Consider the following 16,377-nt stretch of genomic DNA (forward strand, 5'->3'; position numbering starts at 1 on the left):
GGGGCCACTCCTGCACCCCCGAGCTGGAAGAGAGCTCTCAGGACTGCATAAACGCATGGGCACCTATCACCATTCCCATAGCTCCTGGCCCAGGCAGATGAGACGCCACTGGAGGTTTCACTTCGCTCCTGATTTGATCTGATTGCTAAATTCCAGGCGCTTCTCTGGATACCTTGAGCCTGAAATTCCCACCTACCCATGGGGGGAACGGCTGGAAGAGCCCCGAGTTCCTTTCGGGCTGCGTGGCACCCAGGGGGCACCTGTGGCTGGGACCTGTTCCCAGGGCATGTCTCTGAGTCTGTCAGGGGCGGGGGTGGCTGCATCTGTGGCTGTCGCCTCCACTCCCACATGTCTTCCTTCCTGCACAGAACGTGACCAAAGGAGCCAGGCACAAAATTGCCCTGAGCATCCAGAAGCTGCGGGAGAGGCAGAGCGTTCTCAAGTCTCTGGAGAAGGTAAAAGACCCACTGGCTTCCCCTGTGAGCTCTGAACTGGAGGCCTCAGGGTCAAGGCACCCAGCTGGGACCCGGGGTTGATTCCTGACTCTTCTTTAGGCTCCTCGAATCTCTCATCTGTAAAATGAGGATCGCAGCCCTTGCTTAGGCTGTGAGCTTCTTGGGATCTGTGCCTCTCGCTCGGGGCCTGCACAGCACCTGGTGCAAAAGGGGGTGGGGGGCACAGCCCTGATCTTGGTCAGGGCCTCTAGGTGCTACCGGAATTCATGTAGTGGGTGGCACTGCTGGTTTGCACTGGTGAAAGGCTCTGCATTAGCCAGCATTCCCATAGCTCCAGGAGTGCCCCTGGCTGTGAAACCAGCTGGAAGCCTGGATAACCAGGAGCACCGGGAGGGGAGCGGGCATGGGGCTGCGCACTGATTTGGTCTCCAATGCGGAAAGGGGCTATTCCCCTGGTTCACGGCACAGCAGCTGGGGGAGTTTGCTTCGAGGCTGCTGGGGTTAAAACCCAAGATCTCTGGGCAGGTGCCGTGCAGGGCAGACAGGATCTTGTGGCTGCAAGTCCTAAATTACCTACAACTCTCTTTCTGCTGCTGGGACTCGAACCCATGATCCTGATGCTTGGACCACTGAGCCCCTTGGTCCTTTTTGAGATGTGGAGCTGCCCTTAATTTTTCATGGCATCTTCCCCGCCCCCTTTCCCTGGCCCCCCCGCAGGACATCCTTGAAGGAGGGAACCTGTGGAACGCGCTCCAGGAGCTCCAGCAGATAATCATCACGCCCATCAAAGCATACAGCTCCCTCCAGGCCATGCCCACGCCCAAGGAGGGGCAGCAGGCGGTGCCCGAGCGCCACGGAGCCCCCAGGCCGGGCCTGGACAAAGCCACCAATGGGGCAGAGGACAAGGAGCCTGCGGTGGACGGCTTCCCATCCCAGACGGCCTCCCCCTGCGACGGGGAGTCGGCCACAGCACCCATCGCGGAAGGGGACATCCCGGGGCAGTTCACCCGGGTGATGGGGAAAGGTAAGGGCGTCTGGTCCGGAAGGCGCTTCCTCTCCCGCAGTGGCATTCAGGGAGCTCATCATTGTGGGGGTCCCGGGATGCTAGAGGGAACGTTGGTGCTTTTCTCCCAGATAGGGGCGGTACAGATTTGGGGGCATGCCCTCAAGTTGGCATGTGTGGCTGGGGCTGACTGATGTCTCCAGCCCTGTTTCAGGTGGATGGGTCCCACTGACTCCCACTTGGCGGGGCCGGGAAGCTGGATGACTTATCTCATCTGTTGGGGGAGGGAGCGGGAGCTGGGCACAGGACGCCTGGGTTCTCTAGCGGTGAAACAAAACCAAGTGTGTGAGGAAGGTTGGCTGTGTGTGTTAGGCACAGGACACCTGGGTTCTCTTCCTGACTCCAGGTGTGGGTGGTCAGGAATCCTGGGTTCTATTCCTGGCTGGGGGAGGGAGGTGGGGTCTAGTGGTTAGAGCAGGGGGGACCTGGACCTGGGTTCTATTCCAGTTGTGGGTGGGGAGTGGGGTCTAGTGGTGAAAGCAGCGGGGGGCTTGGGAGTTGGGACTCCTGGGTTCTATTCCTGGCTGGGGCAGGGAAGTGGGGACTGAGTGGTTAGAGCAATGGTGGGACTGGCAGGACTCCTGGGTTCTTTCCAGCCCTGCTGCTTGTTCACCACTTGTCCTTGGGCGAGTCCCTTTTCGTGTGTGCTGCAGCATCCACCTCTGCCGACCCACCTCCAGGGGGCATGATGCTGAACGTCCGGGGGGTGGGGAGGAGGGGAGATGCTCTGGAAGGGCCCGGGGAGTAACCCCTCTGCTCTCCTCGCAGTGTGCACACAGCTGCTCGTCTCCCGGCCTGATGAGGAGAACATCACCAGTTACCTCCAGCTCATAGAGAAGTGCCTGACTCACGAGGTATCGTCTGCATGGAAACCTCCCTCTGGTCCAGGGGCGGGGGCTGCTGGGTCCCCTCAGGACTCCGGGGTTCTGCTCTGCTGTGCCCAGCAGGCCAGGCCCCAGGGCTGTTGAACTGATCCAGGCAGGTCATTTAAGGGCCTTTTTCCCACCCCCGCACCTCCACACACACATCTGCTTTGGGCTGGGTGTGTGCTCGAATCCCTCCATTTCCTCCCCTCTCTGTAGCAAAGTGCCCCCCGTTCTGTGCCCCTCCTACCCACAGCTGCTCCTGCCCCCTCTCTACGCCCTGGCGCCAGCCCGGCGTCCTGACTGCGCTGTCCCTGTGTGCCGCAGGCATTCACGGAGACGCAGAAGAAGAGGCTGTTGTCCTGGAAGCAGCAGGTGCTGAAGCTGCTTCGGGCGTTCCCCCGGAAGGCAGTGCTCGACATGCAAGGGTACCGCCAGCAGAAAGGGTAGGCGTGGCGAGGTTTCAGGGCTCAGCTGTAGAATGGCATGAAGGCTGGGAGTATGGGGCAGAGTGGGGACAGTGCTGAATAACACCCCCTGGGTGATCTGGCTAGACAGTATGGCCCAGTGGATCAGGCTCTCCGGGACCTGGGTTCTGGTCCCAGCTCTTGCCTTGATGTGTGACTTAGGCTGCCTCAGTTTCCCCTCCACCCTGTCTATTTAGACTAAGCTCTTCAGAACAGGGCCTGTCTGGGCAGCACCCAGCACAATGGGGCCCCAATAGCAGTTGCTAGGTGCAACCAATAAATAAGTTGGGGGTGGGGGTGTCCCAGCAGTGCCTGGAGTCACTTGGCTCCTAGATCACTAGGATTTATGGCTGTGGAAGGGAGGCAGCGGGACCTAGCAGTTAGAGCATGGACGGGGACTAGGGGTTGGGACTCCTGGGTTCTATTCCCAGCTCTCTGGGGTCATAGCTATGGGCAGGTCGCTCCTTGTCGCAATTCCAGCCCTTCCCCGCCTCTGAGGGGGCTGGGAAGCTGGCCGGTCGCTCCCAGGGGCCCAGAAACAACACGATTGCGTTACGAAATCCCGCATGCTCCAGCTCTGAAGCCTTCCCCTGACGAGCCCAGGGAATGGGATGACCGACAGGGCTGGCTGGGTTGTGGAGCGGGGGGGTCACAAATCCTAGCGGGCATGGCTGGCTCATGTGCGTTTCGAAGCCCAGCTCTGCGCTGCCCGCCAGTGCAGGCTGAGCAGCTCGGGTCACCTGTCAGCCATCCCCGGCTCTCTTCCTGTTCCTGTGTCTGGGAGCTGGGATGCTTTTGACCGCTAGTAGCCAGCTGGAATCCATCCCCACGTCGGCTGCAACCAGGGGAAGCCCGTTTAGTTTGTGACTCTCCTCCTGGGGGGAGCGGAGAGGGGTAAAGCCCGGTTCGAAGGGGCAATCTGTCTCTGCGGAGGCCAGATTTTCAAGTGGCAGGTGGGGGAGGCCACTTGAGATGCCATTAAAAGACCTTTGTTTTCACAAGGGTGGGAGGGTGCTAAGCACCATCTGAAAACCAGTCCCATCCTCTAGGCTTCTCTAGTGCTCCCCCGCCCGCCACACATCACATATCACTTGGACCAGGTGTGTCTAACGCCCCGAGACACTAAGGTGTGTGGGCTGCTGGAGGAGGAGGGGCTTCAAATACCTGTCCCATGTGAAATTTTGTGTGTGTGGGGGGGGCGGTTTCGGGGTCAATCCCAAGGGATGCTGCAAGCAGCTAGAATCTCTGGTGACTTGAAAACAGGCCTTTATTTTTTTCACCTTCTCCCCTCCCCTAGATGGGCCTTTGGTTCCAACTCTCTCCCCATAGCTGGATCTGTGGGGGTGGGTGTCGCGCGCAGAGGGCAGCGGCCGTTCCAGATGCCCCCTCGAGCCATGCCCCCGAGCCGCCTGGGGCTGCTGAGCCCAGCGGGGATGGGAGGGGTCTTGCCTCGGCATGCACTTACCAGCCCCATCGGGAGCCAGGGACGACAGGTGAGTCCGGCGGGGCGGGTGGTGTCGCTCTAGCCGCGGGCGTGGGCCGGTTTCTCGAACCAGACTCCCCGTGGCTCTGGCTGAAGCCGCAGCCAAGCCAAAGGGGATTTTACAATGAATGGGAGCAGTGTGTACCAATCTAGAAGGGCTCGTCGGTATAGGTCAGCAGGTTGTAGAGAGACGTGTAGTTCTGTGAACACAGGGCTGGGAAGGGAGTGGGGTCCACTGGGGAGGGCTGGGAGCCAGGACTCCTGGGTTCAATCCCAAGCTCTGGGAGGGGAGTAGGGTCTAGTGGTTAGAGCAGGGGGGCTGGGAGTCAGGACTTCCAGGTTCTGTTCTCAGACCAGCCATTAGATTCTCCATCATAGTCTCTCTGTGCCTCAGTTTCTCCATGTTATTATGGGGTTAATCGATCTGCCCTGCCTGCTAGGGGACATTTGAGGACAAATATGTTAGATTATGAGGTGCTTGTGTATTACTGTGACAGAAGCCAGATAGGTATCCTAGATGGAACTGGGAGCCAGGACTCCTGGGTTCTATCCCCAGTGCTAGTGGTTAGAGCAGGGCAGGCGGGGGGACTTCTGAGCCCCATTCCTGGCTGTAGGAAAGGAGTGGGATCTAATGGCTAGAGCAGGATAAATTGATGGGGGGCCCCCCTTTTTAAAATGAATTTCTGCTCTCTAAATGGCCTGGTGGAGCTCCCTGTTTGGAGGAGGGAGGGTTAAGAGCTGCTCTGTGAGGTCGAAAAGCGGGGTTCTCTCTGATGGCCCTGGGATTGCAGAATCAAGCTGGGCTCTCCCCTTGCAGTGTCACCTCCCCGCCCCTGGGGGGTGCCAGGGCCTTCCCCCTTTTGCAGAAGGGCCTTGTGACTCGCTCTGACGCGGGAGGCCAGCCCCCTCTCCCAGCGTGGCGTCAGCCCGCTGTTCCTTCCAGGGGAGCGTGACTCGGAGCCGCCCCAATCCTTTGCTGCTATGGAACGTTGTCTCCGGATCCCCCGTATGCCAGGCTGGCGCGGGTGAGCCTGGGGGAGCCAGCTATTCTGTGCCAGTCTCCTGCATCATCTAGCCCGTCTTCCCCTCTCGCCGCAGAACCTGTGGTTCGCCAATCCCGGGGGCAGCAACAGCATGCCCGGCCAGAGCCGCAGCTCGGTCCAGCGCACCCATTCGCTACCCGTCCACACGTCCCCGCAGGCCATCATCATGTTCCCCCAGGGTGAGTAGCCTGGTCGCTCTCCTTCTGGTACCAGCCCTTGGCAGACTCAAGACAGGAGATGTTCTTGGAGAGACTGTTCTGCCCAGCTCAGGTCCGCAGGAGGCCATCTGCTGCAAACTCGCTCTCCTCCTCCTCCTCCTCTCTGGCTGTGGGGTGTAAGCCTGCCATGCTCCTCCCCAGAGCAGGCTGCACGTTTTGGCAAGTAGCGTCCATCTGCTGCAAGTCAGGACTCCTGGGTTCTATCCCTGGTTCTGGGAGGGGCGTGGGGTCTAGTGGGTTAGAGCAGTGGAGTCTGGGAACCAGGACTCCTGGGTTCTATCCCTGGTTCTGGGAGGGGCGTGGGGTCTAGTGGGTTAGAGCAGTGGAGTCTGGGAACCAGGACTCCTGGGTTCTATCCCTGGTTCTGGGAGGGGCGTGGGGTGCAGTGAGAGCGAGTCCTGGGTTCTATTCCCAGCCCAATTACTGGATTCTCCATCACTGACCATTTTTCAGTGGAGAAGTTGGCAGCACAGGGGTTAATAACGGAATGAGGCTCAAAGCTGCCACCTTGCTGGGTGGGCCAGGGCGGTCATGAGTGCTGCATGAATCCAGTTTCCATTGCCCATCAGGGAGTGTGGGGGCCACATGGCTAATCCCGTTCCTCCGGCCCCCCTCTCTAGATTGCCAGATCCCTGGAACAGACCTGGAGATCAACCCCACGCTGGAGTCGCTGTGCCTGAGCATGACTGAGCACGCGCTGGGCGGTGAGATGCAGGGTCCGCCCGGGGATGGGAGGGTGTTCAAGGGGGTTACAAGCCAGCAGGTCCCCGGGAGACTGAGGTGGGGCCCGATCCCTCCCCTTGACCCCCATCCCAGGGTGGGCGACGCTCTCACAGCCCTAGATCGCAGCCAGACGCATGGGGCGCATGTATCTAGCAGTGACCTTGTCTGCAATGGGGCTCCTGTGACAGAACCCAGCACGTAGCTGGCGTAGTCAGCAGCAAAACCCTGGGCCAAGACCTCCCGCTACTCTTGGCGTTTGGGGGCCCAGCAAATTCCTGGTGTCTGTGTTGTGAGTGGAGCTGCCGCCAGGCACGCGGAATCACTGGCCCCTTATGAATGCCCTTGCCCCGAACCTGGCCACAGGACGACGTCCCCTCCTCGTCCCCTTCCGCCTCGACACTCAACACACTCTGGTCCTGTTTTCTCTCCTAACAGATGGCACCGACAAGACCTCCACCATCTGACCAGCCTCGGGGATCCGTGGTTCCTGAGAAGCTTTAGGGGGTTCTCTTTATTTTTTTTTTGGGGGGGGGGTGCTTAAAGGGGTGGTTGAATCTTCCACCCCACCCCCCTCCTGCCCTCCCCCGGCGTTTGCCATCAGCTCCGTCACGGCGCGGGGGTTGGAAGAAGCTCTCACTACAATCTTACCATCTTATATGTTCTAATATTTTTCTACTTTATTATTACTTTAACTATGGTTTAATACTGAGCTGCATCCTGTAACTCCCAGGGTAACGAAGCCAGAAGCAGCAGGATCTTGGGTCACGCATGTGTGTGTGTCCTCCCGCCCCCTCTCCCCCCCCACCCATCCTTTCTCAGCATGGGGAAAAATGCTCCTGAGAGGGAGTAGTGGAGAAGGGGGGGATACAGCGCATCTGATTCACTTTCCTCCCCACCCCCCGGGGCAGGCCGGCTGCTCTGGGCCGATGCTGGTTGCCACGAAAGGCACCAGGGGGGCTAACCTGGCGAGCTGGTTTCTTCCGGGTTCGCCTCCTGCCTGCTTTTCGCACCTGATCCCTGCGATGGGGGGCGGGCTGGGGAGAAACACCTCCACAGATGGGGCCGAGAACTCTTCTGGAACTGTTATTAAGTGCCTGTAACTCCCCACCCCACCCCTGTGACTACTTGGGGGCGTGGCCTTTGAAGGAGGGCCACGTCCTCCCCCATAAGAGGGTGGCTGGGGGTGTGGCCTTTGAGGGGTCCATGCCCTCCCCCATAGGGCAAGTGGTGGATTCAGGGAAAGAAGCCACGCCCCAGAGAAGGGGTGTTGGGTCGGGGCTGAAGAGAGGGGGTAGGGGGTGATGGGGATACCTGGGAGGGAGGGGTTGGAGCATTGGAGGGTATTTAACCCTTTGGGGTGTATTCCCCCCCCCCCCCGTGGGAATTATAAGGGTTACATGATTGAAGCATTAGAAGGTTGGTGGGTGTTTGGTTTGGCTGCATCTGGGGCCCTCGAGGGTCAGCTCGGTTGATAGGTGGGGGGTGTGTGTGTGTGTCTGCCCCCCCCCCCCACCGGTGTGTGTGCCTCTGCCATAGGCTGGGAAGGCTGTGCCCGCACAGGGCAGACCCCCCTGGATGAATTGGCGGCTCCCCCATGTTGGGCTCTGCATGTGGGTCGCCTCTCCCTGCCCGGAGCTCGTCTGTGTGGGCAGCGCCGTCAGACTGAGCTCGGGCAGCCGGGTTAGAGCACCCCTTCCTGGCCGGGGGCCGCACAGGACAGTGCGGGGTGCTCACGATGCTAATGAACTTGCCGGGGACTGAGAAAGGGCTGTGAAGCAGGGGGTTGTTTGCAAGCCCCTTTGGGGTGGTCTGGAAGACACACACACACACACCGCTGGGTTTGGGGGGCAGCGGGGACAGAGCTGTTCCTTAGATGCCTTGATGGGGTGTGAGGGGAGATGAGGATTGAGCCCTGCTGAGCTCGGGGGGGCAGGGCATTAGGCAGGAGCGAGCCCTCCCCTAAGCCCCAAGCTTTGTGTGTGCGTGTGCATGTGTGTAAAACAAAAAACACTACATGGGCTGGGGGGGTGGGAGGAGCCTGTGGGCAGGGGGGGTGGCTTTTACCCATCCCAACCCCCCCTTTTGATTGGATTAACTTTTTTTTTTTTCTCCTTCTGATTTGCCGCTCATTTTTAAAAAACAAATAGATTTAAAACCTTCCAAATGTTCCCTTCCCCGAGCTCTGCTCCCATGAGGCGCCGAAGGGTGCGGGCCTGGTTGTGCTTGGGGGAAGGGGCCCCTGTTTCTCCACCACCTTGCGCCGACAATGATACCCGGGCAACGGCGGGCGCAAATAATGCTGTTTCAACAGGGGAGCGGCACTGGTGAAAAGGGCCACGTCCAGCGGAGAACCGGGGTCACCCCGAGGCTTGTGGTATCCTCAGGCGTTCAGGGGCAGCGGAGGGGACTCTGGGGTGAAGTTCACACCAGGGCTTTGAGGGGGGGCAGGGGAGAATCTGGGGGAGGACTGGGCTTCGTGAGAGCCCCATGGATTTATTTTGGGGGGAGAGGGGAGCAGGGTCCTGCCCAGACCTCGGTACAAGTTTGTCTCTTTCCAGAAAGATGCCCTGGGACAAAAAGTCCCTTGTCTCCCCGGATCTCTCTACAGCGTGGGGGGAGACGCATGCCCCAAAGTAGATGAGCCCCACAGGCTGAGCCCCTCCCACTGGTACAAAAGAAATTTCCCCCTTCTACCTGTTTAAATGTTAAAGGCCTTTCCAAAGTATATACCGCATAGTAGTGTGTACAAAAAACAACCCCACCCCCAACCGGGGCAACCCCCCCCCCATCTATTTCTACAGTAGAGACAAGGTTCCTGTTTCAGATAGAAATGTTATTTTAGATACATTTTATTATGAATAACTTTTGTTATGACTATGGCTGGTAACCATGAATACGTTATTAAAAAACAAAACGGAAAAAAAAAATTTTACAAAAAAAAAAAACAAAAACCAAAAAACCAAACCCGGCAGCCCGTGTTCGCTGGCTTTGTCTCGCTGCGCCCCTGCCTCTCGCTGTCTGACCGTGTGAAAGAACCTGCCCCTGAACCAAGTACGAGACCACCCCGTGGAAACACCCCCAAACCCTCTCTGATAAAGTTGTACTTATTTTGTAACCCTGCTTTTTATTCTTGATTTGTTGGGGGGGTTTGCGGGGGGGAGTATTTCTTTACAAAGGTAAAGCCAGGGTGGGACAGCTGGCCCAGTGGTTAGAGCACTGGTGAGCTGTGGTTCACCACCTAAACGCCTGGAGCACTCTGGGCTGGAGATCTGGGCACCATCAGGTCTTTTTAAGACCAAGATTTTGAGGCCTTCGCTAGCGGGGAGGGCAGGGCACTGATTGTATTTTGTTCCTTCCCTGTGCAGGGCAAGCGCCGGGGGAGCGGTAGGAGGGACCCAGCTGTTTAGGTGAATCCTGTCTGCTGTGCCTGGCCTTTAGCGTCTCCCCCACCTCGGGGCCTGCCCCCCTTGTGCCAGAGGCTGTTGCTCTGGGCCCCGTGGGGACTGGCTTGGCTTCCCGAGAGGAGAGCCAGGGACGGCCGCTTGGGACGGCAGCATCTCTGCTCATGTGTAAGGCCTGACGGTGGCTTTTTTTCTCCTCTCCGTGCTCCTGAGCGGTTTTGTCTCTGCAGTAGCAGTTGCCAAGGTCCTCCGCTGTGTCCCCCTACTCTGGGCTGCTTCATCCAAACTGTCTTGGGGCGGAAAATGGGGTTTTCAACAGTGATTCTCTTCCCCCCCCCCCCCCCAAAAGTTTGCAGGCAAAATTTAGCTTTGTGGGGCCAGAAAGCTCCGTGTTTTCGGGGGCTCGCTTGCCCTTGGCCCCAGGCGTCATCCTCTGGCAGCTGCCTGTCCCCCTTTCATTCTCCCGGATGAACTACATCTCCCACTGTGCACTGGGGCAGGGACTCTGTGGTGCATTGTGGTAGATGTAGTCTGAGCTGCGGGGACGAACGGGCCCTTGAGACTCCCCCGCAGCCTGTCGGTGCCGAACGATGGGGGGGCTTTCAGCTGCTTTTTGCCAAACAGGCTGGGATTGACGGAGCTAGGCTGTAACGAGGGGTCCTTGGGCAGAACCCCTCTGCTCTCCCCCCCCACCATGCTGTCAAACCCCCTAGGCTGAGCCTTAACCCCCCCCCACCCCCCCAATCCCAGCTCTGCCTCCAGGGGGGCCCCTTGCTGCTGTGGCGCACCTGCTTGCCGGGGTGGGAGCCGTCTCGGGCCAGCCCCGTTCAGCGCACTCGCTGCTCGGTGCCTGGCTCCTAGCTGGCATCGTGTTGAACCCTGGGCCCCGACTCGAGGTTCTTCTCGGTAGGGCCCCCCCGTACCCAGCTGATGCTCGTACTGCCGCACAGGGCAGGACTGTGCCAGCTTGCATGTGTCACGGGGCCCAGCTCCCTGGGCCTTCCAGCCATTGCTCTGGCACTAACCCCTGCTGGGCATAGCGCCACCTGGCCCGAGCCCCGCAAGGCCGGACTGCCCCTTGCCTGGCTCTGCGGGGCTGGAACTGGCCCCGCTCCCCGGGTTGGAGCAGACTCTTGAGGCTGTGGGTGGGAGCCTAGCCCCGGGGGCCTGAGTGCGCTGGCAGAGAGCTCGGCGCTTCAGGAAACCAGGGCAGTGGTTCGCCCCTTGCCCACAAATTCACTCGCTGGTCTGGGAACAGGCCTGTGTCCTACACCACCCTGGCACCTCTCCCTCTCTCCACAGCTCTGCCTTGGCATTGCTCCCTTCTTTCGAAGCTGGGGGTGAGAGACCTTGGGGTGAGGGCTCTGATCCTCATTCCTGGATTGCGGCCCCCACCCCACCCCCTGCCCCCAAGGAGGTGGAACAAACCTGTCCTGGGTCATTAACTTCCCCCCCATAGCTGCCTGCCTGGAAGCGGGTCCCACTTTCCTGTCTGAAGTGTCCCTAAGGCGGGTGGTGGATTGTGGGGCTGCCCTAGAGGAAGATGGGGGGAAGCCGGGTCTTGTCTCACCCCACACCCCCAGGGCCAGGTGGCTCTAGGCCCCACAGTTGAGCTGAGATGGTGCCTGGCCAGGTGCAGAAAAATGGAGGCTTATAAACAACTCAAGGGGTGTCTCTGGAAGGGGGAGACACCCCTGCTCCCCAAACCTAGAGCAGGCTGGGCATCCCATGGTCAAAATCCTCCAGACCCCAATAGCTGCAAGGGTGGGGTGGGCTATGGACCAGCTGCCGGCCGGTGAGTCGTTTGCTGCCCTGGAGATCAGTCCTGGGATCGTTCCCTTGCCAAGGGGCCTGGTTCCCTGCCTGGGAGCAAGTGGTCGAGTGAAAGACGCATGGAGGTTGGGGGGCTGCTGGTGAATTTGCTCCCAGCCACCTCTCAGAATCCACAAAGGGGGCAGTTTTGTCTGTTTTCTCCCAACCCTTTGGAGGAAGGATCTGGCTCCTGCAGGCAGAAACCACCAAGATCCCAAGGCCGGCAGGGGCCAGTGTGAGCAGCTAGTGGGTGACTTCCCATGTAATAGGCCTGAGATCTGCCCCGAATAATTCCCAGTGCAGAGCTGTTAAAAAAACACCCCAGCTTCTTTTAAAAGCGGGCCATGTTGGAGAATCCACCTCAACCCTCGCTCAATTGTGCCAGAGATTAATGACTCTCACCGTTCAAAACTGACCCCTTTCCTGTCTGAAGTTGTCCAGCTTCAACTTGCAGCCAGTGGGTTGTGTTCGACCTTCCTCTGCTGGATTGACGAGCCCTTGATTAAATACTCGTTCCCTGGGCAGGTCACCCCTTCACCTTCTCTTTGTTGAGCTCAGTCATTTCTGCTCCTGGAGTCTCTCACTGCCAGGCAGGTTTGCTAACCCTTTGATCATTCTCATGGCTCTTCTCTGACCCCTCTCCAATTGATCAATGTCTTTCTCCAATTGTGGGCACCAGAACCGGACACCGGATCCCAGCAGCGGCTGCACCAGCAGCAAACACGGAAGGGAAAGAACCCCTCTACTCCCGTGCGAGATGCCCGTTCATGCAGCCCAGGGAATGGTACATAGGATGCTCTTGTATTGCGCGGCCACGGCAGGGGGATCGGTGGCAGGGGACAAAGTGGGAGCAGACCAAGGAATGGGTCTCTTTCCCCCCCCCCGCCCCCTCTTGGAGAGCTGGGATCCCACCACGTGGCCTCCAAAGGAACCGAGCCAGGTGGGTTGCTCCCCTTTACGAGGGGCCAACCTCTGGTGAAAATCCAGGTCGGGGTATGGAGCCCAGGGCTGGAATAGGGGGTGATGGGGAGTGGGTCAGGGTTGAGCATTGCACCAGATCCTAACTGCTGTCCCTATTTTTCTCAGTTGAGGGGTTTCATCCCAGCTGCAGCCAGGGCTGACGAAGGCAGCCTCTCCCTGCCCACTAGCCGGAGCAGACAGCCCAGCGCTGTAGCCCCGGGCGCCCTGCAGCCACAATGTTCCCGTGTGGCTGAGAACCCCCAAATCATCTGGCAGCAGCCCACCCCCCTTTCCCAGCTATCGGCGGGGGCTGAGGGCCAGAGCTGGGCACCCCCATCCCTGCTACAGCCCGGAGACACGACCGCAGGGGCCTCTTACAGTCACAGCAACATGACTTTATTCCAGCAGCCCGGCCCCTTTCAATAAAACAGCTGATTGAGGCTCCGGCTGCCTCTTCCCCCCCAGCCAGGATTGGGGCAGGGGCTCCTTTAACGAAGTTTCCCCCTCCTAGCCCCGTGGGTGGAACGGCAATTGGGACACATGGTTCTGCCCCCCCCCCCGCTGAGGCCGACAGTCCCAGAGCACCGGGGGGGGGGGGGGGCCAGAACCTGCTGTAAAGGCGGAAAGTTTACGGGCAATACGGCCCCGTATCGACCCTGATCCCGGAGCCAAGGGCAGGATCAAGCCAAGGGCAGGATCCCAGAGGCCCAAAGGCAGGGCGTTGGGTGCGGGGCTCAGTTCCAGCAGGTGTCCAGCCGCCGAACCCGCACCTTCTGCTTGTAGTGGTATTCCTTGAGGTACTCCTGGAGCGCGCCGGGGATGGGCAGGCGGCCGATGCCATCGTAGGAGGTGCAGCCGGCCACCACGGCCCGGCACAGGTGCTGCAGGGCGAAGGGGAAGGGCCGGCGCACGGGGCGGGAGAGCAGGGGCTCGAAGAACATGCAGGTGCTGGGGTCCTTGTAGCGCTCCAGCAGGCCCGAGACGGTGGGGGCGTGGAAGACGCCGGGGTCGTGCACGTCGAAGCTGAAGTTATAGTTCCACTGCTCGACGCGGGCGTGGAGCGAGCGGCCGTAGCGCCGGAAGCTGACCGAGAAGAGATAATCCTCCTGGGCCGAATCCCGCAGCAGGAAGGTCCCTTCCGGCTTCCCCTCCAGCAGGGCCTCGGCCTGGTAGCGATCCATCACCCCCCAGTAGCAGGCCAGCCGGGTCAGCTGCAGCAGATCCGGCACCAGGCAGTGGATGTAGTCGATCTGGGTGTGAACGCGGAGCTCCGGTTCGGGGGCCGCCACCACCTCCTCCTCCTCTTCCTCCTGGGGGGCCAGGGTGGCCCGGTTGTCCCCGGCCAGTTCGTTCATGCCGGGGGCCAGCTTGGGCCCCAGTTTGTAGAGCGGGTTGATCTGCGCCCTGGCCTCGAAGGTGTGGATCATGGCGTCCGGGGGGGGCTCCACCCCCTGCTCGATGCTGACGCGCCTCCGCTCCCGCAGCCGGTCGTCCTCGTCCTCTGCCGGCCCCGCCCCGCCGCAAGCCAGGCCCTCCTGGGCCGAGACGGGGGCCGTGTGCTGCTTGATGAGGTTCCACTTCCGGGCCAGCTCCGAGCCGGGCGGGAAGGGGCAGGTCTCCAGCATCAGCTCCCGCAGGTGGATCTTGCGCTGGGAGGGGGAGAACGCCGGGGCGGGGGGCCCGCCGTGCCCCTTGATGGGGAAACACTGGCCCACCGCGTCCCGGATCCTCTGCCGCAGCGAGCGCCCCGCCCCCCGGCCCGGCTCTGCCCCCTCTGGGTCCCGCCCCGCCGGGGTCTCCGGGAGCTTCGCCCGCCTGCGTCCGCTGCGCCGGCCCCCGGCCTCGCCTGACCTTTCCTTGGGCCGGGCCGCTCGGTCCGGCCCCTCTCCGGCCTGGGACATGACGGGGCCGAGGGCTCAGAGGACTCGGGAAGGTGTCAGGGGGCCCGGCTGGGACCGGAAGATGGCTGGGGGGTCTCTGCTGGGGTGGGGCGACCCCAGCTCACTCATGGTGGGGACGGGGAGCATCCGGCCTGCACTGAAGGGAGAGAGTTCATTAAAGCCCAGACCCAGGCTGTATCCCCCACCCCACCACTGGGACCCCAGGACCCCTGCATCCTACCCCAGAAGTGGCTGCGTCTCAGGGCCGAGCAATGGATCCGTGTATAAACAGCCGCCCGCTCCCCACCCCAGAAGTGGCTGCCTCTCAGCACCAGCTGAGGGATCCCTGTAAGACCAGCTGCGCTGCCCAGGCGTGCCCCACCCCAGAGCAAGTTGCAACTCAGTGGCCCAGCTGAGGGGGCACTGGGCTGGCAGAACCTGGGTTCTGTCCCGGCCAGCAGCCGATCCCAGCCAGCCGCAGGTATTTCGCTCAGCGCTAACGGGGAAGTGACAGTCTCCACTCACAAGCCCCCACCCCCACCCCCTCCACATCCTACCCCATCCTAGGGGCCGGCCCTCAGCACTCGGGGTGGGGGCGTGCTCAGAGCATGGGGGGGCACGTTCCCTTCAGCCAGGAAAGAGGCCAGACGATGGCCGTTTTGGGGTCCAGCTCAACCATCCGGCAGCAGCTGTGAGGGTCTGAGCCTAGGTTGCTGCATTTCAGATCCCTGCCCCACAGATCTACTCCCACCCCATAGCCCAGCCCTGCCCCACAGATCTACCCCCACCCCATCCTGTCCCCAGCTCTCCCACCCCATATCCCAGCCCCACAGATCTACCCCACTCCCCCCATATCCCAGCCCTGCCCATTCACCTCCACACCCCACACATTTACCCCCCACCTGTACCCAGCTCCCCCCACACACCCCAACCCCCACTCCCTGCCCATTCACCCCACACATCTACCCCCAGCAACCCACGCCCCATATCCCAGCCCTGCCCCACAGATATACCCCCACCCATCCTGGCCCCAGCTCTCCCACCCCACAAATCTACCCCACTCCCCCCACACCCCAGCCCTGCCCATTCACACCCCACTCCTGCCCCACACATTTACCCCCCGCCTATCCCCAGCACCCCCCACCCCATATCACAGCCCAGCCCCACAGATCTACCCCTCCACACACACCCCAACCCCCACTCTCTGCCCGTTCATCCCACACATCTAACCCCACACCCCATAGCCCAGCCCCGCCCCACAGATCTACCCCCACCCCATAGCCCAGCCCTGCCCCACAGATCTACCCCCACCCCATCCTGTCCCCAGCTCCCCCATCCCCATAGCCCAGTTCTGCTCCACAGATCTACCCCACACACACACACACACACACCCCGATCCCCACTCCCTGCCAATTCACCCCACAGTCGCCGCGGGCCGGGGCCGGACTCACCGCGGAGGGTCCCCACGCGGCCAGGCCGGGGCCGGGGCCGGGGCCGGGCCCGGGCCGGGCTGGGAAGCGGCGACCGAAGACGGAGCCAGCCGGGGAGGCGAGGCCGGGCCCAGCGCCCAGCTCCCCCCCTGCGCCGCCCAGCTGCAGCCGCCGCCGGGGGAAGGGAAGGGAAGGCCAGGCCGGGAGAGAACCCAGGCGTCCTGCCCTCCACCAAGAGCCGGGAGAGAACCCAGGCGTCCTACGCCCCCCACCACCGGAGCCAGGCGAGAACCCAGGCGTCCTGCCCCCGCAGCCCCAGCCCCACCTGCACCGGAGCCAGGAGAGAACCCAGGCGTCCTGCCCCCACAATAGCCAGGAGAGAACCCAGGCGTCCTACGCCCCCCCACCACCGGAGCCAGGCGAGAACCCAGGCGTCCTGCCCCCGCAGCCCCAGCCCCACCCCCACACGAGCCAGGAGAGAACCCAGGCATCTTGGCCCCCAACCTTCCCTCACTAGACCCCACTCTTCCCTCCAACCTGGGAAGAGAAAAGAACCCAGGCGTCCTGCTCCCCAGAACC

The 16,377-nt window shown here is 61.3% G+C and overlaps 2 protein-coding genes across 7 annotated transcripts in view; one reads left to right on the forward strand and one right to left on the reverse strand.

Moving 5' to 3' along the window:
• The window catches only part of SAMD4B (sterile alpha motif domain containing 4B), a 34,458-nt gene extending 25,028 nt beyond the window's left edge, over positions 1-9,430 (forward strand). The window contains exons 6-13 of one of the 4 annotated variants that reach the window (XM_073321932.1): positions 369-455; positions 1,173-1,479; positions 2,287-2,372; positions 2,709-2,827; positions 4,146-4,341; positions 5,430-5,553; positions 6,162-6,296; positions 6,751-9,430. In XM_073321932.1, coding sequence (XP_073178033.1) covers positions 369-455; positions 1,173-1,479; positions 2,287-2,372; positions 2,709-2,827; positions 4,146-4,341; positions 5,430-5,553; positions 6,162-6,296; positions 6,751-6,779 — 1,083 coding nt within the window. In that variant the 3' untranslated portion in view covers positions 6,780-9,430. The remainder of the gene's footprint in view (positions 1-368; positions 456-1,172; positions 1,480-2,286; positions 2,373-2,708; positions 2,828-4,145; positions 4,342-5,429; positions 5,554-6,161; positions 6,297-6,750) is intronic. The other 3 variants (XM_073321933.1, XM_073321934.1, XM_073321935.1) reach the window with 3 other exon arrangements.
• Positions 9,431-12,862: 3,432 nt separating this feature from the next.
• Positions 12,863-16,160, reverse strand: LOC140902168 (suppressor of cytokine signaling 5-like). Of its 3 annotated transcripts, none has more exons than XM_073321939.1 (2): positions 16,124-16,160; positions 12,863-14,525 (listed from the first exon to the last, which is right to left on the reverse strand). In XM_073321939.1, the coding sequence occupies exon 2, from the start codon at positions 14,387-14,389 to the stop codon at positions 13,223-13,225; it is 1,167 nt and encodes a 388-aa protein (XP_073178040.1). In that variant the 5' UTR covers positions 14,390-14,525; positions 16,124-16,160; the 3' UTR covers positions 12,863-13,222. The 3 variants fall into 3 exon arrangements, with proteins under 3 accessions (XP_073178040.1, XP_073178039.1, XP_073178038.1); XM_073321938.1 differs by lacking the exon at positions 16,124-16,160 and adding an exon at positions 15,820-16,052 and having other exon boundaries at positions 12,863-14,520; XM_073321937.1 differs by lacking the exon at positions 16,124-16,160 and adding an exon at positions 15,820-16,052.
• Positions 16,161-16,377: the final 217 nt, after the last annotated feature.

Source organism: Lepidochelys kempii, chromosome 23 (assembly GCF_965140265.1).
Source record: "Lepidochelys kempii isolate rLepKem1 chromosome 23, rLepKem1.hap2, whole genome shotgun sequence".
NCBI classification, from domain to species: Eukaryota; Metazoa; Chordata; order Testudines; family Cheloniidae; genus Lepidochelys; species Lepidochelys kempii.